The following is a 25,474-nucleotide window of genomic DNA, read 5'->3' as shown; positions in this document are numbered from 1 at the left end:
GGGCCGGGGGCGGGGCCGGCGCGCGGCGGGCGGGGCGGGGCGAGGCGAGGCCGCGGCGGCGGCGGCGGCGGCGGCGGCGGCACCGGCACCATGATGGCGCAGCGGGCCCTGCGCAACCCCTACGCCGACTACGACAAGTCCCTGGCCACGGGCTACTTCGACCCCGCCGGGCGGGTGAGTGCGGCGGCGCCTCCCGGGCAGGGCAGGGCAGGGCAGGGCGGGCGGCGCCGCCGCGGGGAGGCCCCGGCAGGGCTTCGCTGCCTGGGGGCCGTTTCGCCGCCCGGTCGGTACCCGCCGCCGGGGCGAAGCAGCGCCGGGATGAGCGAAACGCTGCGGCGGGGCGGGCTGGGGCCTCCGCTCGCCGGCACGGGGAGGTTTGCGCCAGTGCCCAGCCTCGAAGCGGCCCCCGGGCGGGAGGGTTTGGCTAACGCCGACGCGTCGGGACGGGCCGCGGCAGGTCCCCGTGGCGGCTTCCCAGCATCACCAGTTTGCAGACGGGCCGCACCTTGGCGCGGAGCAGGTCGGGCCTCGGTGGCTGGCCCGCGAGCAGCCGCGACGCCTCTGGAAGCGGTACCTCGAGGCCTGGCACAGGCGCCGACGCAGGCGGCCACGTGCCGCAGGGCTCGCTAGCGAGGGCTCAGCCGGGCCGGCCTGGCCTTAGGCGGGTCTCTGCCCTCGGCCCCGGATCGATCCCAGCCCGCCCTGCTGCGGAAGGGCGGCCCCAGCGCGCTGAGAGGAGTCGGCGGCTCTGCGGCGACAAGCTCACGTCCAGCAGTGCCATCTTTGCTCGGCTCTTCCACTCGCTGAAGCGCCTCAGCCTGTCGCCTGCCAGGTGACTGGGGCCGGTCCCCCCTACCTCTTCCACGCTTCCTGCCCCTTTACAGTAAACGAGCGGCGTCATTCCCCTAACGGGACAGGGAGGAGCTGAGACTTGCAGAGCAGAACCAAGGACAGAAGCGAGGTCTTCTGAATCCCAGTCCATCCTGGCCTACTCTGCAGAGAGTTTGCAAAATCTCAGTTCTTAGGGAAAAAGCATTCTTTCCCTGTTTTTTATTGGCATCATCATATTTTGCACCAAATGGCTGGCAGAGTACTTAACATGAATTGTTAACACGGGCAAGGAGCAGCTCAGAGAATGGACTTGCATTATCCTCACATGCATCTTTGTCTCTACAATATGGCGCAGCCTTAATCGTTATGGTTTTCTCTAGGTAGGTGGTTGTCAGGAGCAACTCCTTTGACATTAGCAGAATATGAGGTAAAGGGAGAACAATAGAGCCCACCCGGATTTCACTGTGGCGTAAAACACTCGCTACGACAGAGATCCCAACCGTCACTGGGAGGGTGGAGACCTTGCTCAGCCCTGCAGCAGCAGAGCTTTAAAGAAGGGAGACTCAAACTAGACAGCCAGGACTCCAGAGAGTCTCCAGCCTGCCCACATTTAACACCAGGGTAAGAACTAGTTGAATTTTGTTCCTCAAGTGTGACTTTAGGCCTTACAGCTGCAGGTGCTGAAACCAAGGGGCAGTGACTGATCTTCTCCTGGTCGTAAGGTAACAGTTTCCAGCCAAGACTCCTCAGACTGCTAAAAGGAGGCAAACACTTCTGCCTCTTGGAAAAATCCCTGGTCCTTGGTGTACTCCCTCCAGGCTCCTCCACACGCGTTCAGCCATTTACCAAGACCTCAGCCAATCTGTCTGCTGATATTTACTTACTGTTTGGTATTTCTCGATTCTCTGCAGCTGACTCCCGAGTTCACGCAGCGCCTGAACAACAAAATAAGGGAGCTGCTCCAGCAGATGGAGAGAGGCCTGAAGTCTGCTGACCCACGGGACTGCACTGCTTACACTGGCTGGACAGGTAGGGTGGCCACACAGACGCTTGAACATCTGTTCAGAACTGAGCTAGGCCTCTCTGAAACTGACTTCTATGTTAGGCCAAATCACACCCTGATTTTTGGATGTTTGTTTGATCAGGGTGGCTTTGCGTCATGAATGGTACTTCTGCAGGATTTTTAATCAGTTAAACCAAGAGGCTGTCTTTCTTGGGACTCCTCATTTCTGGCAGTTGAATGCAAACTGCAGAGGGAACACTGTAGCGCTGCAAGGCAGGACTGGGTCTCCTCTTGATTAATAGCGCCAAACTTCTGCAAGGGATAAAGCTCAAGGATTGAAATGCATCTGGTCGAGAGCAAATGTTGGAGCCTTCAAAGGGGCTGGCTCCAAATCCAGCCCATTCCACAGTGAGGGTGGTGGCAGGCAAACCACTGCTCCGTGGAGCAGGCACAGATGCACAATAGGTCATTTTCCTGTAAGGAGCTCTTGCACAGCAGCACTAGCAAGCCTAGAGCCTGAAATAACATCCATCTTCTCAGTTGGGGTTGAATTTTTTCTTACGTGACATTCTGCAATCGGCAGGTTGCTCTGTTCCTGTTCCTAAGGTAATGCCCCTTCACTTTTTGGGGGCTAGTTCTGCTCCAGTACCTGCTGGAGGGAGCAGATATTCAAATGAGAGTATAAAGTGAGGGTAGAAGCCTTTTTTACACTGACTTTTCTGTGCAAAGGTTCCAGAAGCTTTTTTTCCCTCTCGTCCTACATCTTCAGCCTGGATTTTTTCTGCCTTAGGAGCATGCCCTGCCTTCCCCTCCCCTATTGCCGCCCTCTAGAGCTAGTAAGGACACACTGTTCTTTGCCTTATCATCCCTGACTATCGCTGTGTGCTATTTCAGCCTTCCTGCCACTTCTCTCTGCACTGTGACAGACTCTAGGGAGTCACAGTCAGTCTCATTTTGCTGCCAGCTTAATGCACTCAAGATCTTTGCCTGTCCTGGCCACAGCTCTCTGTTCCATGGCCTTTTTTTTTTTTTTTTTTTTTGGCACTATACACTACAATCTTAAATGGCGATTTTCTACATTGTGATCTGGGTATGGCTGGCTTGTGTTTGGAAGACTATGCCAACAGTTTTTTCAGGAGAATTGTGTTCACTGTGTTGATGCTAAGCTAATGTTGCAGCATAGCAAGAGCAATGCCAGAAATGCCTGCTTAAAAATTTTTGTAAGGTAGACTGAGGCACTGACAGCAGTGCAGAGTGCTTCACAAGAAATACCAGGATGCCAGTGCTAAATCCCAGCGTGGGAGTTGATTTCTTCACTTGCTGCCTAGCAGCACTCCGATGCTGCTGCCTGTGAATTTATGCACTTCTGCTCAGTGCTGGCTGATCTCATCTTGGGAGATGCGTTTAGTCCTCCAGTCTGTACGATCCTGCTCTGAGATCCCTTGGGTTCAAAGGCACTCCTTACATGAAGCTGCTCTTCAGGCACAAAGATGCTACTTGCCATGGCAGTAGAGTCTGCCTCTGACCGGAATACTTCAGGAGAAAGCAGGACAACTAGCTGCTGTTGGGAGTACTCTGAAAGTCTGTGGGGAGAAGGTGAACACCTTTCCCAGGAGACTGTTTTCTTCCATAGGGTGGTCGTAAGGAGCTTTATGCCAGAATGTGGCTGCAGCTGTGAAATGGTGTGAGAGCTCTGATAGGATTTCAGCTTGTTTTCACTTGGAAAGAAGTTTCTCCAGAGGGATTCCTCTCTTCTCCCTGGGGATCATTCTTCATTGCGCACACAGCCTTCTCGCCCTGGCTGATGGGATTAGAATAAGCCCCTGGAACGATTTCCTGCAGGTCACAGCCAGAGAAGTGAGGTTTGCAGATATTACACTGTATCTTTCTCACCCTCCTTGTCTTCTAATCCTAGCTGTATTAATTTATTCAGTGTGGTTTCCAGAGAGGAAATTAATTGGGCCAAGACAGCAGCTTTTTCCCTTAATTGCTTATGTAGAAAAGGCTTGTTGAGTATCTTCTCATGTAAATCATTGCCTAGCAGTCTGAAATCAACCTGCACTCTTGTGGCTGCTAATAAGAGAGGTTTGAAACGCACCCTCTTAGCGCGAACTCTGCATGATATGTAACGTACTTGAGCATACTACATTACAGCCAGTAATGCACAGCATATGCTGGCATTTTACTTCTGTGCCCGTTTCCTCCCCAACACACTTGAGAGCCCCGTTTCTCCGGCCTGTATTTGTGCCAGGGAAGCCACAGCTTCTTGGCACAGGAAGCTGGCGCAGAGGGAGAGAAGGACTTAGGTTTTCAGCTCAGAGGCAGCAAAAACACACTTCAGATCAAAATTATCCAGTGTAAGGCTGAATGCCCTCAAAACACATTTGAATCAGCTTGTTACACTCTCATTCAGTTTCCCACAGAGATCAGGGCTCTGTAGGCCAAGCCTGGTACATGCCTGGGTATAGACCAGACTCAGCTCTTGTGTTCTGTTTTGTCTTTTAATCAATTTAACTAGACTGCTGTAAAAGCCTTTGTGGTTTTAATCTGTTTCACTGGTATCAAAATGTTGACTGAGGGAAGGTAAACTGCCGTTAGTTCTGAATCGGAAGCAGTTCAAATCCTGGCAGGAATACAACGGTCTGATCCACTTCCAAATAGATTAGCGTGAGGATGCCTAAGAGTACATACACGTGTTGATATTTCTCATAGTGTAAGAGGCCTTACTCCAAAGACTTTAGATTGGAAGCACAGGCGATGGAAAGCAAATGGAGGGAGACCGACTTCACTGCTGTCACCTCTTAGGCTGATGGCGGAGCTAGTTCCTGAGTCTGCTGCCTGATAGACTTCTGCATTTTTCCAAGCTGATGAGGTGATCTTCTACCTAAAATGTCATGTAAAGGAAAGATTCTCCTTCTTCCACATTGTGGCAGCGCTTTTGGAGTTTGTTTTCCATGCAAGCATTCCCTTCTCTAGCAATATAATGAGCTTTCAGAGCTTGAGGTCTTCTGAAACAAACCAGCAAGTCCAGGTGGCTTGCCCCAACTCAAAGCTTCTGGCTGGCTTGTTGGCAAGTAGAGAAGAGTAGGGCTGAGTTGGCTTTTGAGAGGACTCTTCAGAAGGCATGTCAGATGGGAGAGAAGCTATTTAAGAATGGATAGAAATTCTGACCACACCTATCCAAGAAATCTTCTGAAAAAAACATCTTCTGTTTGCTTTAGTATGATATCCTAGCTTTAACCTCAAAACTCAGACCTCAGAACTTGCACCCCCTTAAAGAGTTCTGTTCAGAAGAACAGAAATCCCCAAATAATGCCTACAGAGTGAGAGGAAAAGAGGCTACATTCGAGGAGAGAGAGGAGTGCCTTGTGTCGCCCTCATGCCCATATAAGCCACATTCCTGCTAAGTGCCTGGTGGGTTGTTTTTGTGAAGTTGCCTTCTTGGAGATATTCCTGGACAAAGCCCTGAGCAATCAGATGCAAGTTTGAAGCTGGCATTATGTTGAGGGGTGCTTGGATCAAGAGGTCCCTTCTAACCTAAACCATTCTAGGATTTTTGATGGTACAAGGAGTAGTTTTGTTTTGGACTGTGCTTGTTTTGCATTTTTACAGAAGAAGTGTATGTTTTCACAAAAGAAGCTTTGTTACCCCAGTTTTACATCTGGAGAAGCTTAGGCAGCCTGAGAAATGCCCCATGTCCCACAACGCACTAGAAAGACAAGCTGTAGTAAGACCTACCTGTCAATCTCCAGGCAGTTTTGAACATGGGGTGATACAGCCCCCTAGCATCCCATTCAGCACCCCTTCTACACACATTTGAGTTGACATCCCCTATTCCTCCACCAGAAGACGTGCTCATTAGCTTTTGAGGCAGGCAGCAGAGCTATTCTACCCTCTCTGTAACTTTTACCCCTATACCTGACTCATTAAAATGACATCAGGTTTCCTGCTAGAAATCATCCAGTTTTCTCACTAGGTGCTAAGATAAGTTTTTGCTTCTTCCATCTGCATTTGACATCCCACTCAGAGCTTTTTATTACTATAGGCAACAGGTTTGGAACTGGTCCAAATTAGCAGTGACCCAGAAATCTCCTCTTGTGGCAACTTGGTGACAGGACCACACTGCAGTTCAGCTGCTCATAGACAGGAGGCATGTTCAGAACAGTCTGGTGGGGATCCCTGCTCGTGGTATCAGCAAGGGGGTTGCCGTGGAGCTGACACCAAGCAGGGCTTCCTTTTGCCTTAATGCGCTCTGTTCGGTGTGAAAGAAAAGCTTTGTTTCCTACGGCTGTTCTCTCACCAGCAGAACTTTTTGCAAGGGAAGCACAATCCCACGCGAAGCACAAGTCTGAACTTGGCACAAGAAGGGAAGTCAAGGCACAGCTTTACTTTTGTTTGCTCAATAGCAGTGTCACATGGACAAGGTATTTTTTCAGCTAACTGCAGTGCTTTAGCTCTCCAGCAAGAACTTGTCTTGACATCTCCAGTGCTCTCTGCTGTGATGGAGACAGCGGTTGCTGAAGTCAGCATGGAAATCAGCCAGCAGTATTAAATGTCTGGTTCAGCCAGGTGCATAGTTCCATTTTGGCTGTGTGCATTTAAGTCTTCCCCTATGTATCCCTCAAAACAAGTTTCTCTAACACAGCCAAGCACCCCCTGCAAGCACAACACTCTCCATGATGGTGAGAGAAGAGAGATGCTGTTCACTGTCCTGCTGAAGATGTTAGATACACAGGCTCTGCAGGAGACTTAAAAATTGGATGATCCCCTACAGTTAGCAGGTATCTCAAGCATTAACACTGCAATGCACTGGCTTCCTGCACACCAGGACAGCACTTCCAGTCAGCAGAGCTCTGCTGAAGGATATGCTGCCACTTAACATGCAGGTTCACCATAGCCTGTACCATCAGGTGATGCCAGATGCATTCTCTATCACATGAGGCTGGGCAGCAGGTCTTACACTTCCAGGAGCAAGAAACTTGGAAGTCTGGAGAAGCTACAGAGAAGAAGGTCCAGTAGTAACCTATAAACAGAACAGGGCTCTTAAATCTTGGGCAGTAGCAGGCCAGAAGCAGCAACTGCATGGCAGTTCTGGTGGGAATAATCAGGAAGGAGTGTGAGAGTGGTCACAAACATTTGAAACACCAGTCCACTGAACACAGCCCTCCAGGGCGCACAGCAGCAGAGCAGATCTACCGTTTATTAGTCCCATATGACTGATGATGCAATGTTTGCGTAGCACTTGAAGCATGCCAAAACCCACCAAGTCAGTCTTCAAACACTACCTGGTCAGGTGGGGTGGTGATAGGAGGAGAGTGATGCTACTGGAGAGGGATCGAGGCAGAGCTATGGAATAACTTTTGCAGAGCAACACTGCCTCATTAAGCCAAGATCATCAGTTGGAACCTCTCCACCTTCTAGACTGTACTACCTCTAAAGCAAGCTGCCTACATCTTAAACACAGGTCAATATATGATATTTCCCCCTCAATGACCATATCTTGCATATCACCAGCACATCTCTATACACGCAGCTGCTAAATATTGCCTCTTTATGCAGGGCCCTGCCCTCCTCTGCTGGTCTTCCCTGCTTCTGGGCTCTTGGATAAGAACAGGGCAAGCAACATGCTGAAAGCAGCACTCACTTTGCTCTTGCTATCAGCTTGGGAATATGAATTCCTTCCAATTACAAGTGAAGGAACAGGCTTGCTGTTCTACAAAGTTGAGGAAACCATCTTTAGATTGGGTTTGTAAGTTTTTTAAAAGAAAAAAGAAAGATGAACGATTTGGGGAGGTAGAGGTCTCACTTCCATCCCTCAGTACAGGCCAAAATTCTTGGAGCCTTTGCCAAAAGAGCCACTGTTACAGAATGCTTGGGCCTGGGGATAAAGGGGGTGAGAGATGTTTTAAAAGACATGTGGCAAAGAAGAAATTGGAGGAAAACAATACTGCAACATTTACTTTCCTAGAATTCAATCCTAGCAGTAGCCTTGACAGGGTAGTTACATACATAATTAGAGTGGTATGATAGCAGTGGGACTAGAAGCTACTTATAGAGCAAGAAGTCTGATATTAAAGCAAATAACTCAAGAGTGCAGGTTGTGCTCAGACAGCTATCAGACCTATTAGAAGTCTAGAGGCTGTGCTAGGTGCTAAATGAATCAAAGAGTCACTTGACATTTGCTCGCTGGAAAAGGAGAGTTCCCCTTTAAAGAGCTTCATGTCCACATCCTTACAAACCTGAGCAATGGTACCATACATCTCAGCTTCTCTCTGGAAACACTAACACTGAACTGCTTAGAGAGAGGACAATGTTATTAACTTCAGCAGGAAATAGAAATTTGCCCTTAATATGCATGTGAAATTGAATTGTCTGTAGCATGAAGCTTTGGAGATTACCTGTGCAAAATGAGGAAATGATCTAAGTTTAAAATTGTCCTCAGTACCATGGAAAGTAATTTTGCAGCATGCTTTTTTTGTTTGTTTGTTTCCCCTCATTTCTTTTCTCCTTACAGCATCAAGATCTACAGAGATAGGCTCTAATAATTTAGACTTAAACACAGGACTTGTCTTCTTAAAAATGGTAACTGCTAAGGGGAGAGATGAGCTTTTTTAGAAATGATGCAGGCCAGTAGCTTCTCCGATGCATGTTTGAGGATAAGTCACAAGGGTGGTTCAAATGTGGCAAACCTTTCTAACATGGACATGCTGAGGACTCCTCAATCACACATTAAAAGCTCCAAGAGCAAGATGAAGACAGGGCAGACAGAGTCAAAGGACAGCTATTGATGCGACTTCCCAGTAGCAGTCCAACATTGTTCTTGTAGCTGGGTACCACACTGAAAAGATCAGGGGAGGACCAGGGAGCATTTTCCAGTGTTTCAGGTAGCTGTTTATATTTCAGACAAGGGCTGCTCATAAATGGTGTGTGGCAGGAGGAGGGAGTCTGGCAGCCCCTTTCTTTTCTAGGATGCTCCTGTCCTTGAGGTAGGCCTTGGGACGTGCTCAGCAGCCACAGGTGTCCAGGGAGTTATAACCCCCTGGCTGGTGCTTCTGAGTCGGAAGGAAGAGAAGAGCCAAGTGGGATCTCCACTTAAGAAACAGGGGTACCTCATGGAAGCTGCTTCTCAGTGTTGATGGCGTGCTGCTTTTTCTCAGCTGGTCCAAGGGAAGTGACCCAACCCTCCACTTCCTGGCACGGGGAAGAGAGATCAAGACAGGCTACAGTCTCAGCACCACTCTGCCACAAGTACCATCTTGCCTGTCCCTGATGCTCTTTACTGTTTAACAGCACAGTCGCAGGTACAGTTGATCGGTCTAGGCAGGCTTGTCTAGGTCTCATCATTTGCTCTCCTGCTGCTACAGTTGTAACCTGTGCTTTAGAAGCTCTGCTGCGCTCAGGACCTCCTGGGCCAGACACTGCTGTTCACCTTGACCTGCAGTCCGCTCATCAGCGGCACCAGGTACAAGGAGATCACAGAGCAGGAAAAGAAGCTGTGGATGCTGCAGCAGCTCCCAGTTGTGCCCAAGAAGCCTTCCTAAATGGTACATGCCCCAGATCAGGCCTAGGGCTGGCTTCTGGATTTGTTACAACAGCCACAATGCATAGTGGAAAGGACAAAATAGGTAAACTTTTCTACTTGTTGCAATCCTTACGTTCCTTTTGCAGGCATCGCCTTGCTGTATTTGCACCTGTACGATGTGTATGGAGACCCAGCCTACCTCCAGGTGGCCCATGAGTACGTGAAGAAGAGCCTGAACTGCTTGACAAGACGATCCATCACCTTCTTGTGCGGAGACGCTGGGCCCCTGGCAGTGGCTGCTGTCGTCTACCACAAACTGCAGAACCAGAAGCAGTCAGAAGACTGCATCACTCGGTAACACGTTCAGTTATGTTTTTGACCTCATGTTCCTCCTGCTCTTGCTCCTAGAGCTGGTCTGGGCTTTTACCAGTCCCTTTCTTCTGAACCCAAGTGCGTTTTGCCGCAGTCTGGCATGAGAGAGAGAGAGAATCCAGCAACTGAGTAAAGCGACACAGATTTGTTCGGCCCTGGAGAAACAGCTAGCTTAAGGGCAAATGCTCCTGTCTGGCAGCCTGCAGGCTGGGACCAGGGGTAAGGGACCAAGGTTATTTTAAGCTGGTATTGCCATCTGAGGAATTACTCAGAGAAGTAGGAGTCACAGCATTCTGTGAAACACAGGAAAAAGTGTTGACAAAATTAAGGGAAAAAAAAAAAAAAGAAAAAAAGAAAAACCCACCCATCAACCAAACAAAAACCACAAACTGAAGTTTAGGATTTTAAGAACCTTTACATTTAGCTTCTGCAGGCATTTTGATGAAAAGGAGAAATGGGCAGGATTATTAGAAGAATTTTGTCACTCTCTTCCCTTTCTTATTTGTTAGTTGATTTTGACTTAAACCTATGATTGAGTGCCCTTTCAAGTGCTGAATGCAGCTGGTTATGATTCATTTATTTCTATTACCTGCCTTTCCTCAGCCGTTTTCAAATATTTTTTTATTTTAAGTATCCAACAAAAGTAAAGACTTATAAGCAGTCCTACAATAAGATCAGGAAGTGGCAGAGGAAGGGAAAAAAAAACATTAAGAAAGGGAAGAGATTGCAGTTGCAAGCTTTTCTTGCCTGAGGGAGATAAGTTTTGAGAAGGTGAGAAACAGCCCTGGATAGAGTTTCCATTTATGAGTGGTCAGCACACAAGCAAGACAAAACCCAGCAACTTCTGAATGACACTGAATGGCCATCAGTGAAAGATGAATAATATAATAATAAAAATATTATATAACAATAATATAATAAAATAATGAATAATAATAAAAAAACAAAATTGGGAATCAGAAGTACCTATAAGATTTGGACACTCAGTTCCCACGCCTTACTAAAAGTAGCTCCTGCTTTATGCAGATACAGCCAGTCAGAGGACAGAACTCCCTTTCTTCTTCTTGAAATAAGATGGTTTAGGCAGTAATTTGCTTAATATAGCAAAGCAGTGAATCTCACTAGGATTTATATATTTGCTAACAGAGACAGTGCTAAGCTGTCAAACAGTACTGGTCAGTTGTGGTTGGTATATAACCCCAAGTTGTAGGAAGTGCCCAGTTCATATCTTCTTGCTGCAGTTCTCCCCTCCATGTGTCCCTCCTGTTCTGTCTATAGTTTTGTGGCAGAAGGGAAACCCAAGATTAATTCTGCACTGCCATCTAATGGCATAATAAGGGCAGAGCCATGGAAACAGGTTTCTTCACAAGTTGAAGGAGAGAAAATAGGGCTTTCATGAAGCAAGTTACATTGTCCTTACTCTACTGCCAATTCCCAGAGCAGTTAGCTTGAACATACTACAGAAAAGAGCCTGAGGAGAGAATTCATCAGCCACGTTCTCCCTGCAGTAGAAGAGACAGAAGCTTGCTGGTTTTGGCTGCTTGCTCTTGCTGAAATGAGTTCATGACCAATAAATGTACTTCGTGCTCTGGAGAGACTTAATATTTCAGGACAGCCTGTTTTCCAAGAGCTTGTGAAAACCTGATCTATGTTCCAGGAGTCCTCTTTAACCTGCCATCTCCCACCAATTCAGGAGGTCAGGGGGTTGCTTTCAGAGCCAGTGGCGTGCAAAATCCCATCTTACTGTACAACTGCCTCACTATTCCTCTGACCAGAAAATACTGATTTTTCTGTAGTTGAGATAATAGGATGGTTTGTGAGCAGTGGCTTTCTTTCAGGGCCCTCAGTTTACCCCCTTATGCCCAAGAAAGGCATTCTGCATGCCATCAGTCCAACTGCACCCCAGGCATCTTGCACCATCCATCTTGAGACACTGTTCTCTCCTTTCTCTCTCTCTGCTCACTTTGAATCCAGTGCCAAGGGAGGCTTTCATGCCACAGAGTCAGAGCCCGGCATCCCCTGTCTGCTCCTCAAGCACTCCGGACACTTGGCTGCTCCTTCCTTTGTGGCACATTGTTTTGCCCGAGAGCAAGGGCTGCTGAGGCACCTTTGCTGTCCCTCACGCTGCTGTGGCAGGGGAGCCCTGCACACACCACTCTCCCAGGGTGAGACCACGGCAGGATGCAGCTGCGGAAACAGCCTTGAAGCTACTCACGCTGGTGTTTTAAAAGCACTGGCATTTTTCAGACTGCTGCCTTGGGTGAACAGAAAAGTAAAGCTAAAAACTATCTGCTCCCTGCCTCCTGCTCTCTGCTCTGACAGGGAAGGACATCCAGCTTTGTTGGAAGTGTGATGAGAGGCAGAATGGAGAAAAACTTGCGCTGTCAGTCACTGTTAGCACCACCTGCATATCACCATATTTGCAACATGCCAATTGCCTGAAAAAATTGCATTGAAACTTTGTGACTCCAGCAGGCCTCTTGCTCTGACCTTGTGGGCTAACGCCTGGCACCAACCAAGCAATCCTTGGCATGGGGCTGCACTACAGGCAGCCCGCAGCACTTGTGCTCTGCCTGGGCTGGTTAACTCTCCCTGGATGAGGTTTCTTACATGTCCCGTGGAGACCTGATGTTAAAGAACATGTCCAACCCTTTCTCCTCACCTCTTACAAGCACCTCTTTCTCTGCTGACAGGGTAGCCCTGGCCATTTGGGGGCATGGAGGGGAAGTGGCTTTGCTATCTCAATCAGGACTTACGCATAAGGGGTGAGATTTTTTCCAAACACCCTCAGCACTGGCTTGGTTTTCTAGCATTCCCCCAGCAGCCAAGTTAAACGGATACCAGCTAAGTTTGAAAACAGTCATTTCTGGCAAACAGGCTGACTTCCCAAAGGCACTGTGGAGGGGTAACAGTGGACAGGCTTTCATTACCAAACTGGGGCAGCCTGCTTTCCCCAAGCAGTCAGCAGCTTTATGCTGCCTGTCTCTTATAGCCCGGGCTTCCCCACAAAGAGTTTTTACAGAGCTGGTGCTATAGAAACAAGCACATGCTGTGATTGCGTAGCACTGAACAGACTAAAGCCACAAGTCAAAAAGCAGAGCGGAAGGAGGGTTTATCTAGCTCGCATAGGTGGATGGCTAAGACCCAGAGGCTGGTCTGACATCTCACAGGGAGTGGGCAGCACTAGGGGACAAACAGTATTTCTGAGCTCCAGTCTCACTGTTTGGTTACATGGCTTTGGATGTCCTGTTCCGCTAATCCACCTATACAAATTTTCCTTTGTAGCTTGCTCCACCTACACAAGCTTGACTCACGAGTGCCAGATGAGCTGCTTTACGGGCGCATGGGCTATCTCTATGCATTGCTATTTGTGAACAAGCACTTCGGAGAGGAAAAGATCCCTCAAAGTCACATTCAACAGGTACCGTAGCTTCTCAACAGCAAAGGCTAAATCAGCCCTCTGTCTCTTCCTACCCAGTTTATCTCTGGGCAGGTAGAAACTAATGCTAGAACTCTGGCAACAAGTGAAAAAACCATCTCCAGATATCCCCACTGCTGGTACCATCCTTCCAAAGGGAAAGGGCATCAGATGCCCTTCCTAATCCTTGCAAATCCACACATGGCACTGAAGTGGGAGCTGTTTCACTCCCTCATTCATGGTCTTCCCTCTGCACATGCAGAATAACAACAGCCTCGGGCTTTGTTCTGTGTTGGGATACTCACTGTGCTGGCTCCAGGCACCGGCGTTTCCCTCACCCACCTCTTGCTCTCTACAGGTCTGCGAAGCAGTCGTGGCCTCAGGAGAGAACTTGGCCAAAAGGAAGAACTTCACAGCAAAGAGCCCCCTCATGTATGAGTGGTACCAGGAGTATTACGTAGGGGCAGCCCATGGCTTGGCTGGGATTTATTACTATCTCATGCAGGTAAGAGACAGGTAGAGGGGATGCACCTTTGGCAGCTGTTTCACTTCTCTTTGAACACAGGGGAGTGGCTGCATCGGCTCTGGGTGATGTGAAGCCAGGGAGGCTCCCTTGCTGGGTTATGCATCCCTACTTCCAGGGGTTTTTGTACATCTGTGAGACTGGATTTCCTTCCTCCATGGAGATCCCCAGGAAAATGGGACCTGCATTATACCAGCAGTTTCACATGATGAAGCCCTGTGGGTCAGCTGGTCTGGAGCTCCCGCCTCTTGTGCTAATTGCTGTGAATTCTTCCCATGTGTTGGTATCTGTGGCCTTCCTGCATTTCTGAGGTGGTTACCTGGAGCAACTTCAGATCATTTCAGAGTGAAAATCTCTGTAAGAAAAGCCTGGTGAAAGAGACCAAAGTCATAGTAGGACAGTGGGAAATGCCCGGGTTTCCAAATCAGGGCTTATATCCAAATATTAAAGGGGTAGAATTTTTTACTTTTATAAAGCAGCTGAGGTCTGTAGCACCTGAAGCAGACAATATGAGACAAGAAGCTAGGAGCTGCTGTGCCCCTTTGCTTTGATACTGTCTTTCTCACAATTTTGGATAACTCACTGGAGCTATGGCAATCTTCCATTACCTAGCTCTGAAATGGAGGTGATAGTTCCCCGGTGTGGGTCACTGTATGGATATGCTTACAATGCTTGAGTTCTTAAAAAATCACAGCAATAAATAACATTGTATTTTCAAAGCATTAATAGTGATAACTGAGTAATGCAAATTACTTTAACGTGGCAAGGTTCATAGAAAGACATAATATCTTTCATTAGACCCAACTACCACAGCTGGTGGGAGAAAAAAAAAAAAAAAGCTTTCAAGCACTTGAGCTCTTCTTTAAGTCTGAAGTAGGAGCCTCAAAGTTCAAGCCTATATGCAGGAGCGGAGTTCTGTGAATTTAACCCTCTTATATAACTCAGTTAGAGAGGAAAGGGTGGTTGGTGCTTTTGAAGCAGAAGGGGATTTGCAAGAGAAGAAATTAGATGGAGGGTGATTATTACCCTGGAATACAGAATGGCTTAGTTGGGGGCAGGGAAAACTACAGTGTGCTATAAGCCCAGATCTGTACCGAGCCCCTGAGCTCGTTCCCAAACTGATGTTTTAAAGAATTTTAAGACTAAGTCGCCCATAAATTACCATCTGGGCTTCAAGCATGTGCCCTGCTGTACGCAGTACAAGGAGCCTGGAATGCTCTTGGCCATACAAGGATCAGCTCCCTGTAAGCACAAGTTGTGCCCCGTGTGAAACGGAGAGGAACAGCCAGGCATAACGCACAGAAAGTCCCGGGGAAGCAAAGAAGGGAAGTAAGGAGAGGAGGACGCTGGACTTTTATCTCCAGTGGTTTTACAGCGCAAATATCGATTTTTAATTTACAAGTTATCAACCTGGGAACAGTGAGATCCTTAGACTAGAGTTTTTATTGCAGTCTGTCAAGAGAAGTCAGAACTGCACAGATTTCATCTGTGACAGCGTAATTGGAAGAGGACACTGAAGTCCCTCTCCTGCTTTCATCTGAGATCAGTGGTGAAATCACCACCTCGCAGTTACCTGAGAACATCTGTGGAAACACAGCATCACAGCCCTCCAGCTGGGCTGGCCCTGCAGCTCAGAGCTGAGGTGCTCTGCCTGCTAGGAATTATTCTTGGTATTCATCCTTAACCTTGCTTCTCTAGGCTTTACCTCCTACCTGAAACTATTGCTACTCATCTTCAGAAGTCCTCTCATGCTTAGAGGGCTGACTGACATACTAGGGCCAGTCAGTGTTTCTGAGGACACTAGGGTACGGCTGGAAGTGAGACCTTGCTGAAGGACAGAGCAGCCTGGTGTCTCTGTTCTTCAGTGCCAAGTGGGTCTTTGTGAAGTTGCAAAAGCCCAGACCAAAGAAACAGCTTCATGTACAAGGAGCAAGAAGGGATGCCGCAACAGTCTGTTTTGCTTCTGCCTTTCAAGCGGGCCTTGGGCCTTTTATGGAGACACAGAATGGTAATTCTCTCTGATTTAACACTTTCTCTCTCTTAGCCTGGCCTTGGAGTGAGCCAAGTGAAACTGCACAACGCAGTCAAACCCAGCGTGGATTACGTCTGCCAGCTCAAGTTCCCATCGGGCAATTACCCTCCATGTATCGATGACACCAGAGACCTACTCGTCCACTGGTGCCATGGGGCACCAGGTCTTATCTACATGCTTGTTCAGGCCTACAAGGTACAAGACATCCTAGGAGCCTTTGGGGACCCCTAAACATGGAATTTGATCACTGGGAAAACTCTTTTGGGAACCCCCTTGCCAGAGAGCAGGATGGCTTGTCATCATGAAATCACCCCACAGGGACCACCGACTGAAACGGAAATTAGCCTTTTGAAAATGTATTTCTGAAAATACCCACCAGCCGTGTAGGGTGTCGTGTCACAGGTGACAGATGGTGATAGCTAGCTGGGCGTTAGGTAATATCATACAACCCTATTCATCACATTAAAAACACTCTCCTTTGAAAGCAGACAGCAAAGAACAGCATTAAAACTTCAGTAGGAGAGGAGCTAATAATTAACCTGAGCTTCCCCGCTCACCCAGGGATGCTGTCAGTGTGGAGGAAATTGCCTCAGCAAGGGGGTAATCTTTCTCATCTCCACAGGTGTTTGGGGAAGAGCAGTACCTAAATGATGCCCTGCAGTGCGCAGAAGTGATCTGGCAGTACGGGTTACTGAAGAAAGGCTACGGGCTGTGTCACGGGACAGCTGGCAACGCCTATGGCTTCCTAGCACTGTACAACCTCACTCAGAACATGAAATACCTGTACAGGGCCTGCAAGGTGAGAGCCTGCGGGGGGGCGATTATTCACTTCTGCCCTTTACGTCCCTGCCATTTCCTTTGTAAGCTAATTTCTAGATTTAACCAGCTCCACCAGCACAGTCCTTCAACAGCGCAGTCACGGTCTGACAGCCTGTACAGAAGGAATATCATGCAGAAGCCTTGCTCTGTCAAGGGATGATGTGAGGATGGGGGTGGGAATTTTTAAAATCCATCTCTAACAAAATGTGGACGTTTCTGTTCCCCTTACCCAGTTTGCAGAGTGGTGTTTAAGCTATGGTCAACATGGGTGCCGGACTCCAGACACACCGTTCTCTCTCTTTGAAGGTAACCTCCCTCTCTAGTCTTTGTTTTGCAACTGCGTAAGATCTAGTCCAGCACTGAGGAGAACTGAATACACGTTTCTCTGAATTCAAAACTCAGTGTAGAGGATGGGAGGGAAATTGTATTCACTGTTTTTACCCATTCTCAGACGTGGTCTTCTTGTAGCACATGCCAATGGCTCCAGCTGGAGCATCTTGTCTTCTTGGGACTCCTGCTCACAAGCCTCAAAAGGAATTCTTTAATGGGTACAGGCCAAAGTTTACCTTACAGCTATTGTAGCCTGGCTTCTCAGACAGTCTTGCTTGTCTGTGCCCTTTTAAGGACTGAAACCCTTCCTGGGCTTTCCAGTTCCATTCCAGTGATCAGGGAAGAACAAATGGAGTCATTCTTGTAGGCCTTGCTGGCTCCCATGGCACTTTATGGCTCCTGTGAACGGCTCCCCAAAAAGGTGCCATCAGCGGGGACTGCTGAAAAAGTCAGTGCCTCAGCTGCTGTAAATCTCCCTAGCTTTGCTGCAGTCCACAAACAAGGCTAGTTACATCAGAGAGGAATCTGAGGGAAAATATCACAGGGCCCAAAGCTTTGCAAAGGCATCCAGATGTTTAAACCGGAGGACAAATAAAACAGAAGGGGGGCTTTTTTCAGTATCTTATTAACTTCAAAATGCTCTCCCTTCTCAAGCATCTGAGTGGCTTGGGAGAACTGCATTCAGACCCTGGAAATGATTTAGGTCCTTCTGAATACATTTTCTTTGTTTCTGTCTTCGTGACTCATCCATACACCCTCTAGATAACATGCTCCAGAGAGATTCCCTGTGGGCACCCGTATTAGCACTTTTCTTTTTTCTGTCCTCAGGAATGGCTGGAACGATTTACTTTCTTGCTGACCTGCTGGTGCCGACCAAGGCTAAGTTCCCTGCATTTGAACTCTAAACCTGAGCTTGGCAATTCCCTGCCTGAATCCTTCTGCACTTGGAAAAGCAGTTCAAAGTTGCTTTCCCCTTTCCAAACTCATCGCCTTTACCTAACTGAACGTAAATCCGTCCTCCTGATGACATGCTGAGTTCTTTAACATTTCTAGTCATCTCATTGCATTGTTTTTATTTAAAAGACAGAATTAGGATTTTGCTGGTGTCTCCTAAAAATGCAGGGCTGGGAGTGGGAGGGAGGAAATATATAGTATTTTATTGGCTTTACAGAGTTTTGCTATTTTCTGTATCTCATTTACTGGGAGAAAGTTTTCTATTGAACGTACCTTTGCCCATTTAACTTTTCTGTGCTGACAAGTAGTTACAGGAATTTAGTTGCCTTTTGAAAACAAAAGATGAACTGAACTACTGAGACTATTGCCCTGCAATTTGCTTCTGAACATTTTCTTTCTGACCATTCAGGGAGTAGGAAGCTCAGTAGCTGGGCTGCGCCACATGAAGTGAATGTGATGGACTGCAGAGTCTCTATATATGTCTTTTCTGTCAGATTGCAAGTGGCACAGCTGGAGCTGACATGCCAAAGCCTTGTCCTAGATTTACACCTGTCTGCTTTATAAGCAAAGGCTATTATGTATAGCTTTTGGTGCATTTTTTCAGTGACAGGCAAACAAATAATCCAGTGGCTTTTGTGCTTATTCATGATCTTACAGTAAATCTTCCAAAAGTCCATCGATCGTTGAATGGAAAACTTCAGTTTAAAAGTAAGCTAAGAATGCTTGCTGTTCGGCTTTGAATTTTTTTTTCAGTCCATGTTTAAAATTGAGTACGAGCTTTATAGATGTTAGGTGGAACCAAGCCTACCAGCAGCAGCATGGGAAAAGAAATGTATTCCACTGAGTTCTGTCAGTGTTTAAACCTGTTACCTGTGTAGGTGTTTTTTTCTTTTTTTACAGGCTTTGTTTTATAAGCTTTCCTAAACCTGGATAGTTCGAGTGACTTGTTTGGCTTGTTACTGCTTGTTGTAGTTTGACATGCAAGCCCGAATCCACCCAACTAGCAGCTGCAAAATCCGCCCTAGGTTAAAAAGCTTTAGGCTGTCAGCATACCAGATCCTGGCAAGGGGTAAATCTGCTTTGCTGTCCTCTGCTGATGCTACGCGAAGTTGCAGCAGTTTGGGACCTGATCCCGTGAGCCACTGTCTTACCCCAGAGCGTGAGCTAAATGCTGAATGCAGCGAAAGTTACTGAACCTGTTGTACTGCGTTTTGCTGGCTGCGGGAGGCTCCTCAGCCTGCACAGGTGTGGACGCGGGTTTCAGTCTTTCCAGGGTGCACTTACCGAGTGCTCAGGCTACCTCAGAGCAGCCTCCCCGGCAAGGGCCCACCAGGCAGGGCCGGGCGGCCTCCCAGCAGGCGAGCTCCCGTACCAGCAGTAGGGAGGCTGAGGCAGCCTCAGCTGCCCTGGCCCGCTCCGGAGCACGCCGTGCTTTTGCCACGAGGACCAGACCTGGCATGGTAACAGTGTAACCTCTAACGGTGGCACAGGCAGACCCACAAGAACCTCGTGGATGGGCTGCTTCAGCAAACAGTAGAAACCAGCCCCTGCAAGGTCACCTGTCTCCTCACAGCCCAGCCTTGTGCTGCCATCACACACTTCAGCTGCTTTGTTAAGAAACAGCCTGAAGTGCAGAGAAGCTCATCTGCTTTTGGGTGGGTGTCCCTGTCAGGAACCTCAAGCTCATGCAGACTCGGTGGTCTTTTTCCTTATCATTCATGGGGTTGCAACAGCATGGGCAAGTGACTGGAAAGTAAGCAGCACAGCCTCAGGAGCAGGATCTGGCTAATCGAACAGCATAGGGATGTCAGGGAGTCCTGTAAATGAGGCCTGCCATAAGCTACCTTCCAGCCTGCCTGTTGTGGTGGCAGTGTGGTGGCACTTGCCTGCAAGCCTGGATTCCTCCTGGGCATCATTTCCCCTCTACGAGACAGTTCGTGCAGCCTAGTGTCGTGGCAGCATCATGTCCCAGGGTTCGTATATTGGTCTGAAAATCACCAGGGCCTGGTGTACAACTGGCAGATGGTGCACTGTTTAATAAAATGCTAAAACAAACAAACTGGGTGAATTTTCCCCCCCCCCCTTTATGACCAGGAATCACAGCTGAAGAGTTCAAGATACGCCAACAGCCATTCTGGTTAAGGTGCTACAATGTTCTCACGCACCCATAACATGGAAGGTGACTGCAGATTACGCTGTGAATAGATAAGTGCTGCTGGGATGCTTCAGACACTTTTGCCCGTCCAGTTGCAGCAATCCAAAGTGGCTTTTTCACAGGTGCTCACTAACACACAGAGTATGAGTTTTACTCTGTAAAGGACTGTCAGGGCTTTACCTGAAACTAAGGAGCCCGAGAAACCAAGGGGAGGCCGCGATGTATGTTTGCTCTTGAAAGCACCAGGACTATCGAAAGCAGTAGGACTATTGCAGCATTAGCCACCAGAAAGAGGATGTGATCCAGCCCTCCAGCAGGAGAGATTTGGCTGCTTGAGGTGCCTTACAGCCATATTTTCTATGATTTCCATTTCTATTAAGGTTCGTGACAAAGCTCTTCAGGGAGATCATCTAGTAACTGGGATGGGAAAGCGGCGTAGTATGAGTCTTCACTGGTGGCCCCTCCTTCCTCATACAGGGCTGTGGTGCTGCTCGCTTCCACCCGTCTCTGGGCCAAGCAGAGGGAGCAGGACGAAGCCTGGAGAGGCAACAGTTACATGCAGAGTGGAAGGGAAGGAAGGGAACAGTAAAGCTGGTATTGCCAGACCTCAGAAAGATTCGGTAAAGCCCTAAAAATTTGTAGGATTTTAAAATTATTTTCAACAAGCTACTTCATATGGATTTTATCAGAAGTTTAGACATTTAAAGAGTAGTTCTTAGGGATGGTTATGCTTGTCCGTAATGGTGTTTTGTTTTAAAATCAAGTGCCTCATACCTGCAAGAAATAAAACCACAGTTTGAATGCACTGCCAGCCTGGCTCAATTCATGCTCACTCCTATGCCTAGCAGTGCTATCAGCAAGATGAAAAATGTCCCAAACACTGTTGGCCAAACAGCATCTATAGGTGTGCATTTCCCCCCCAAAGCCAGCTGTGATTTTAGCTCTCAAGAGCTGACAGCAGGCCCAACCATAAAAGAGATGAAATAAAGAGAGGGACAGTGGGAGGGGGCAGATCTGTTTTTGCTTGTGTCCAACTTGTTTAATTTCCCATTCCTGAATATTAACTTTTCATATGCCTGCAGTGCAGCCTGCACTGACGCTAAATCTGCAGCTAATATTCTGTTGCCAAATAACCATCAGTCGTGAGCGCCTCCATCATTAGCAGTCAGATGCACAGCTCATTTAATAAATCAGTTTATAAACTAGCATTGCAGTCATTTAATACATATCGGATGCTGAAGTCTGGCTCACTTTGAAAACACTTTGGACTAATATGGTCCCTAGCAAAACTGTGCCTTAAATTCTGTACGATTCTAAGACGACATTTATCAGTAAGGACAGGCTGTTACAGAGCATGAGAAGAATATTATTAAGGATGCTTCCCACCTCCAAAGGCAAGGGGGACATTGTTCCTGTCTGCCAGGCGAGGAGCTGAGCAAGGTAGAAAATGAAGGCTATATCCTCCTGTTCCCCCTTTTCCTCTTCCCCTCTTTTTTGTTCATTCTTTTCCCAAAGGGTAGTACCCTGGCCAAATCTGAGCAGGGTTTTTTCCTGATGATACCAAAGGGCTGGTCCCAGGGAGACCACAAGCCATGCTCCAAGGCAGTAAGGTCCTAGCACACACAAATTGTTGTAAGAGTCTTTTTTTTGGGTTGTGCTTTTTTGTTTTTACATGAGGAAGAGTAGCACAGCTTCCTCAGATCTCCCTGCCTAGAATGGCTGAGCACTTTGGCTACAGCGGTCTCTCTCGTCCCCTCTGCTGCACCCAAAGAAAGAGACCTTGAACTCGAAGCAAACACCCAGACTGGGAAATTTAAACCCCAAGAGTTGCAACACATGAAGTTATAAAGTGTCTGAAGAGAAAATCCAAGAGAGGAATGTGTCCTGTGCAATAGCAGGAGGGCAGAGCAGAGCTGCCTGCAATAAATGCCTGAAGAAACGTGCTGAAGTCGACAAGTTTGCTACTGGCAACGGGGTCAGGGATTCCTCAGCAGCTTTCAGCATGCCCTGTTGAAGGAGTTTCAATAATATTATCCCTAAGGAGGTGCCCGTGTGGGTCTGGCGATGCAGTTCTCATTGTGTAGCCTGTTGGTCCAGCTTAAACACTCGGAAGTGCTCCTGTTTGGGGTTTTTGAGGGGTTTTCTGGTTCTGTCCCCCACCCAGTTCCTCTCCCAGGGAGGCCGGGCTGGGAGGTGACACTGGCCATGCTTCCACACAAGCGCTAAGCTGCAAAAAGGCATTTTGACCTTCACTCTCTTCTACTAGATTTTACAAAACGGGCAGGGCACTACAGCATGAGTGCCCCCATAAGGGCCTTAAACACAGAAAATGAGGGGAAACCACGGTTTCCTCTGCAAGCTTTGTAGGGGGAGGGGATCTGTCACAGATCAGAATGGCTTGGGGACACCCGTAAAGTGTGGCTGGAGGTGGTGGCCTTAGCAAAGGGCTGTGTCCCCCCAGTAGGTGGCAATGCAGCCTGACAGCAAGAAGCCCACCGAGCTGTGAGCAGAGCCCGGCTGGGCCCTCGCCTGCCCCGGAGCTGCTTGTGGCCCCCTGCCCCTCAGCTCCTCTCACCGTGCCTGGACACTGCTTACAGCCAAAGGAAACAACATCTGTTTGAAACAACACCTCTTGCTAGAGCAGGCACGACACTGCGTTCCTTCCGTCCGCAGCTACTCGGGCACAGCCCCGTGTTGCCGGACCCCCTGCGTCTGTGTGCAGGTGCTGCAGGACAACAGAGTTCAGAGCATAACCTCAGCGACCGGAGCCTTCACCCCCCTGAACACTGCAACACTAGCTAGTGTTTGATAGCACTTCATCCAAACTGCTCAAAACCCCTAACTTAGCAGCTGTCAAAGAAACGAAAGTGAAAGAGAAATGGATGGTTATTAGATTGGAAGACCAAAATCCAGGACCCAGCTGCGATGCATTAGTCAACCATGCCCAGATACCTGCAGAGCAGAGTCAGGGCTCTGCATCCCCAAACGCAGCGAATGCCTGAACTCTTCTATCCGCTGGGACAACGCGAAGCACTCGGCATGCCGAATTCTCCCACCCTGCCGCGGAGCCTCCCCCACTCGGAAACGCCAACTTGTTGAGACTGCTCTAACGAGATCTGAAAACAGGCGCCAGTACCAGCACCACTTTGCAGAAGCGTGTGCACCCGGGAAGGCATCTCCCTTCTGCCTCTTCCCGAGTGTCTGCGGGCTCACAGGCGAGAGCGGGGACGCGGCTGGGAAAGCACGCTCCTAACAGCACAACAGCGAGGACCACCCCATCTCATCGAACTTAAGGAGACAGTCCTCAGGCACGGCTTAGCTTCTGCCCACTGCTCTTTTTCTTTCAGCTTCTCACTTCATTGCTCTGTCAACATGATTAAGAAAACACTGTGCAAGTTCTACATTGCTTGAAACTCTGGACATAACACCAAAAATATTAGGGTCAAATATTAAAACCAACAGTAAAATACAAATAAGGAGGCCTCTCGCAGCTGTCCAGCCAAAGAGAGTGAAAAATGCCCACCTTAAGTGTTCTCTGTTGCATCAGCAGCAGTTCTCAGTGTTATTTAAGCCCTACATTCTTGATTGTATTAGATGTCCTAATTCTCCATCAGTAGCATCTGCTCACAGTCCTCCTGCATCATGGAGTCAATGCTACCGATGGGATTTATCCCCACAAGAGCCCTAACAAGACTGTAAAGTACAGCAAAGCTGAGAGGCACAGTGCAAACTAATATTACTAGCGAGCAGAGAAACCAGCAGTTTCCCTACCAGCAACCACAAGAGTTGGGGGAACAGTTTTAACTCGCTGACACCTGTGTAAATCCATTGGTTTCAGTGGCCCTAATTTCATCTCCAATTCAACTTAACTCAGTTTCCCTCTGTACTTACACATACACGCATACCTAAAAACACAGGTTCCTTGTTCTGCCCTCTTCACAGGACTCCAGGAGCTGGTGACTCTGTGTCCACACCAAAACCTGCTCCTAATTTCTTTGGTCTGCACTGAGACATTGCACACATTTAGCCTGGGGCAGCTGAGTCCGGCTGATGGGCAGCCACATCTGCAGGGCTGCAGTGAGTGGGGCACTGCCAGATCCGCTCTGCGGAGTACCTGGATCACCTGAAGGGCTCTGTCTCTCCACCACAGGTCACCTCTCCACGCTCCCCAGGCACATGTTGGCTCATGCTGCCCACCCCAGGCCTCGACACAGCCCGGGTCAATACTCCCTTCTCTCTCAGCTCAGCCACACTGTGGTCCGGAGCTGACCGACACACATGCAAGAGGAGGGAGAAACTCAGGAGAGTGGACAGAGATGACCTCAGTAGGTTGGAGTGTGCGTCTGTCTGTGGAGGGAGAGTGGGATTTACACCATTATTCTCTGCAAAGCAGCTCCTTGTTAAGAAGGGATTCAAGCTGTCAAGCCAGCACCCTTCATAAGGGCACTATTCGTGTAAGGTTACATCATTGCTGCTGGCTGCACGCTCTGAGTCACAGCAGTGAGCGACGGGAGAAGATACAAACAGCCCAGGAAGTTTCTGACTGGGATCTACTTGGGAAAGCTGCTTGGAGCCCCTTGGTCTGTAAGATTAACTTGAAGCATCATTTCCACACCTTACAAGCCAGAGAGCCCCAAGACAGGCAGACGCACACCTTCAGCTGAGAGGACTCCCACTCTTTCCCTCCGGTGCATCAGCAGGACAGGTTCATGCTGGTGGTCCCACGAGGGCTCGCCAGCAGATTTCAGGGTTTCTCATTTGAGTTGCAGCTGTGATAATACAATGAGCAGGTTAAGTCTTCTCATTAGATGGTCAACTCTTGAAACAGCTTAAACATGCTGAAATGTCTGATCGGAAGTCAAAGGTACCATGAACAGGGGTTAGGAAGGGATTAGTTCCTACTTTCAGCATCTAAGGGGGAGAAAAGCATAGGACTATACCAAGAGTTAATCCCAGCCGAGTTTAACCTAGCTCCTACTGATTTGGCCAAGGGAGGCTGTCCTGGAGAAGATGCCCCCAAAAGTCCCCAGGAAGAGCCTCAAATACAGAGAAAGTTATTCTGGGGTAACCAAACTTTAAAACCAGCAGGGATTCTTTTTGATGGGATACAGGAGATGTGCCCTGTCGCCAGTGGAGGACGATGTCAGGATATGTCAGCTTTGAAAGGGAAGACAAGGAAACCCCATCTAGCCAAAACAAATGGGACATGAAGTCCAAAAGAAAGTATTTTTACTGTAAGCTAAATTTAAACACCTGATTGCACTACCTGAGAGACTTTTAGCTTAGTCAGCACAAGGATCCAGCCATTTGCTGATGGATGCAACATACTCTCGTGGTATGACAGGAAACTTCAGATAAACAAGACGGGTGAGACAAGCTAATGCAGCAGGCTGCTGGGAGTGCTGCAGAAAACGTAGCAAGGACACTTTTGTGGTTCAGTTACTAAACTGGGCCTTGAGAGGCCCAACTTACACACACATCCACGGGGAGAGAAAGCCTTCCCAGTCCTGCCCAA

The 25,474-nt window shown here is 48.3% G+C and overlaps 1 protein-coding gene across 1 annotated transcript; it reads left to right on the top strand.

Moving 5' to 3' along the window:
- Positions 1-10: 10 nt before the first annotated feature.
- On the top strand, positions 11-20,764 carry LANCL1 (LanC like glutathione S-transferase 1). The gene is made up of 9 exons (XM_026118762.2): positions 11-174; positions 1,743-1,860; positions 9,503-9,710; positions 13,014-13,149; positions 13,505-13,651; positions 15,714-15,896; positions 16,324-16,500; positions 16,754-16,826; positions 17,679-20,764. Exons 1-9 carry the CDS (start codon positions 91-93, stop codon positions 17,753-17,755), a joined length of 1,203 nt encoding a protein of 400 aa, XP_025974547.1. The 5' UTR covers positions 11-90; the 3' UTR covers positions 17,756-20,764.
- Positions 20,765-25,474: the final 4,710 nt, after the last annotated feature.

Source organism: Dromaius novaehollandiae, chromosome 7 (assembly GCF_036370855.1).
Source record: "Dromaius novaehollandiae isolate bDroNov1 chromosome 7, bDroNov1.hap1, whole genome shotgun sequence".
Classification (NCBI taxonomy): domain Eukaryota; kingdom Metazoa; phylum Chordata; class Aves; order Casuariiformes; family Dromaiidae; genus Dromaius; species Dromaius novaehollandiae.
The sequence above is the reverse complement of the archived record's forward strand: the minus strand, read 5'-3'. Positions and strand labels throughout refer to the sequence as shown.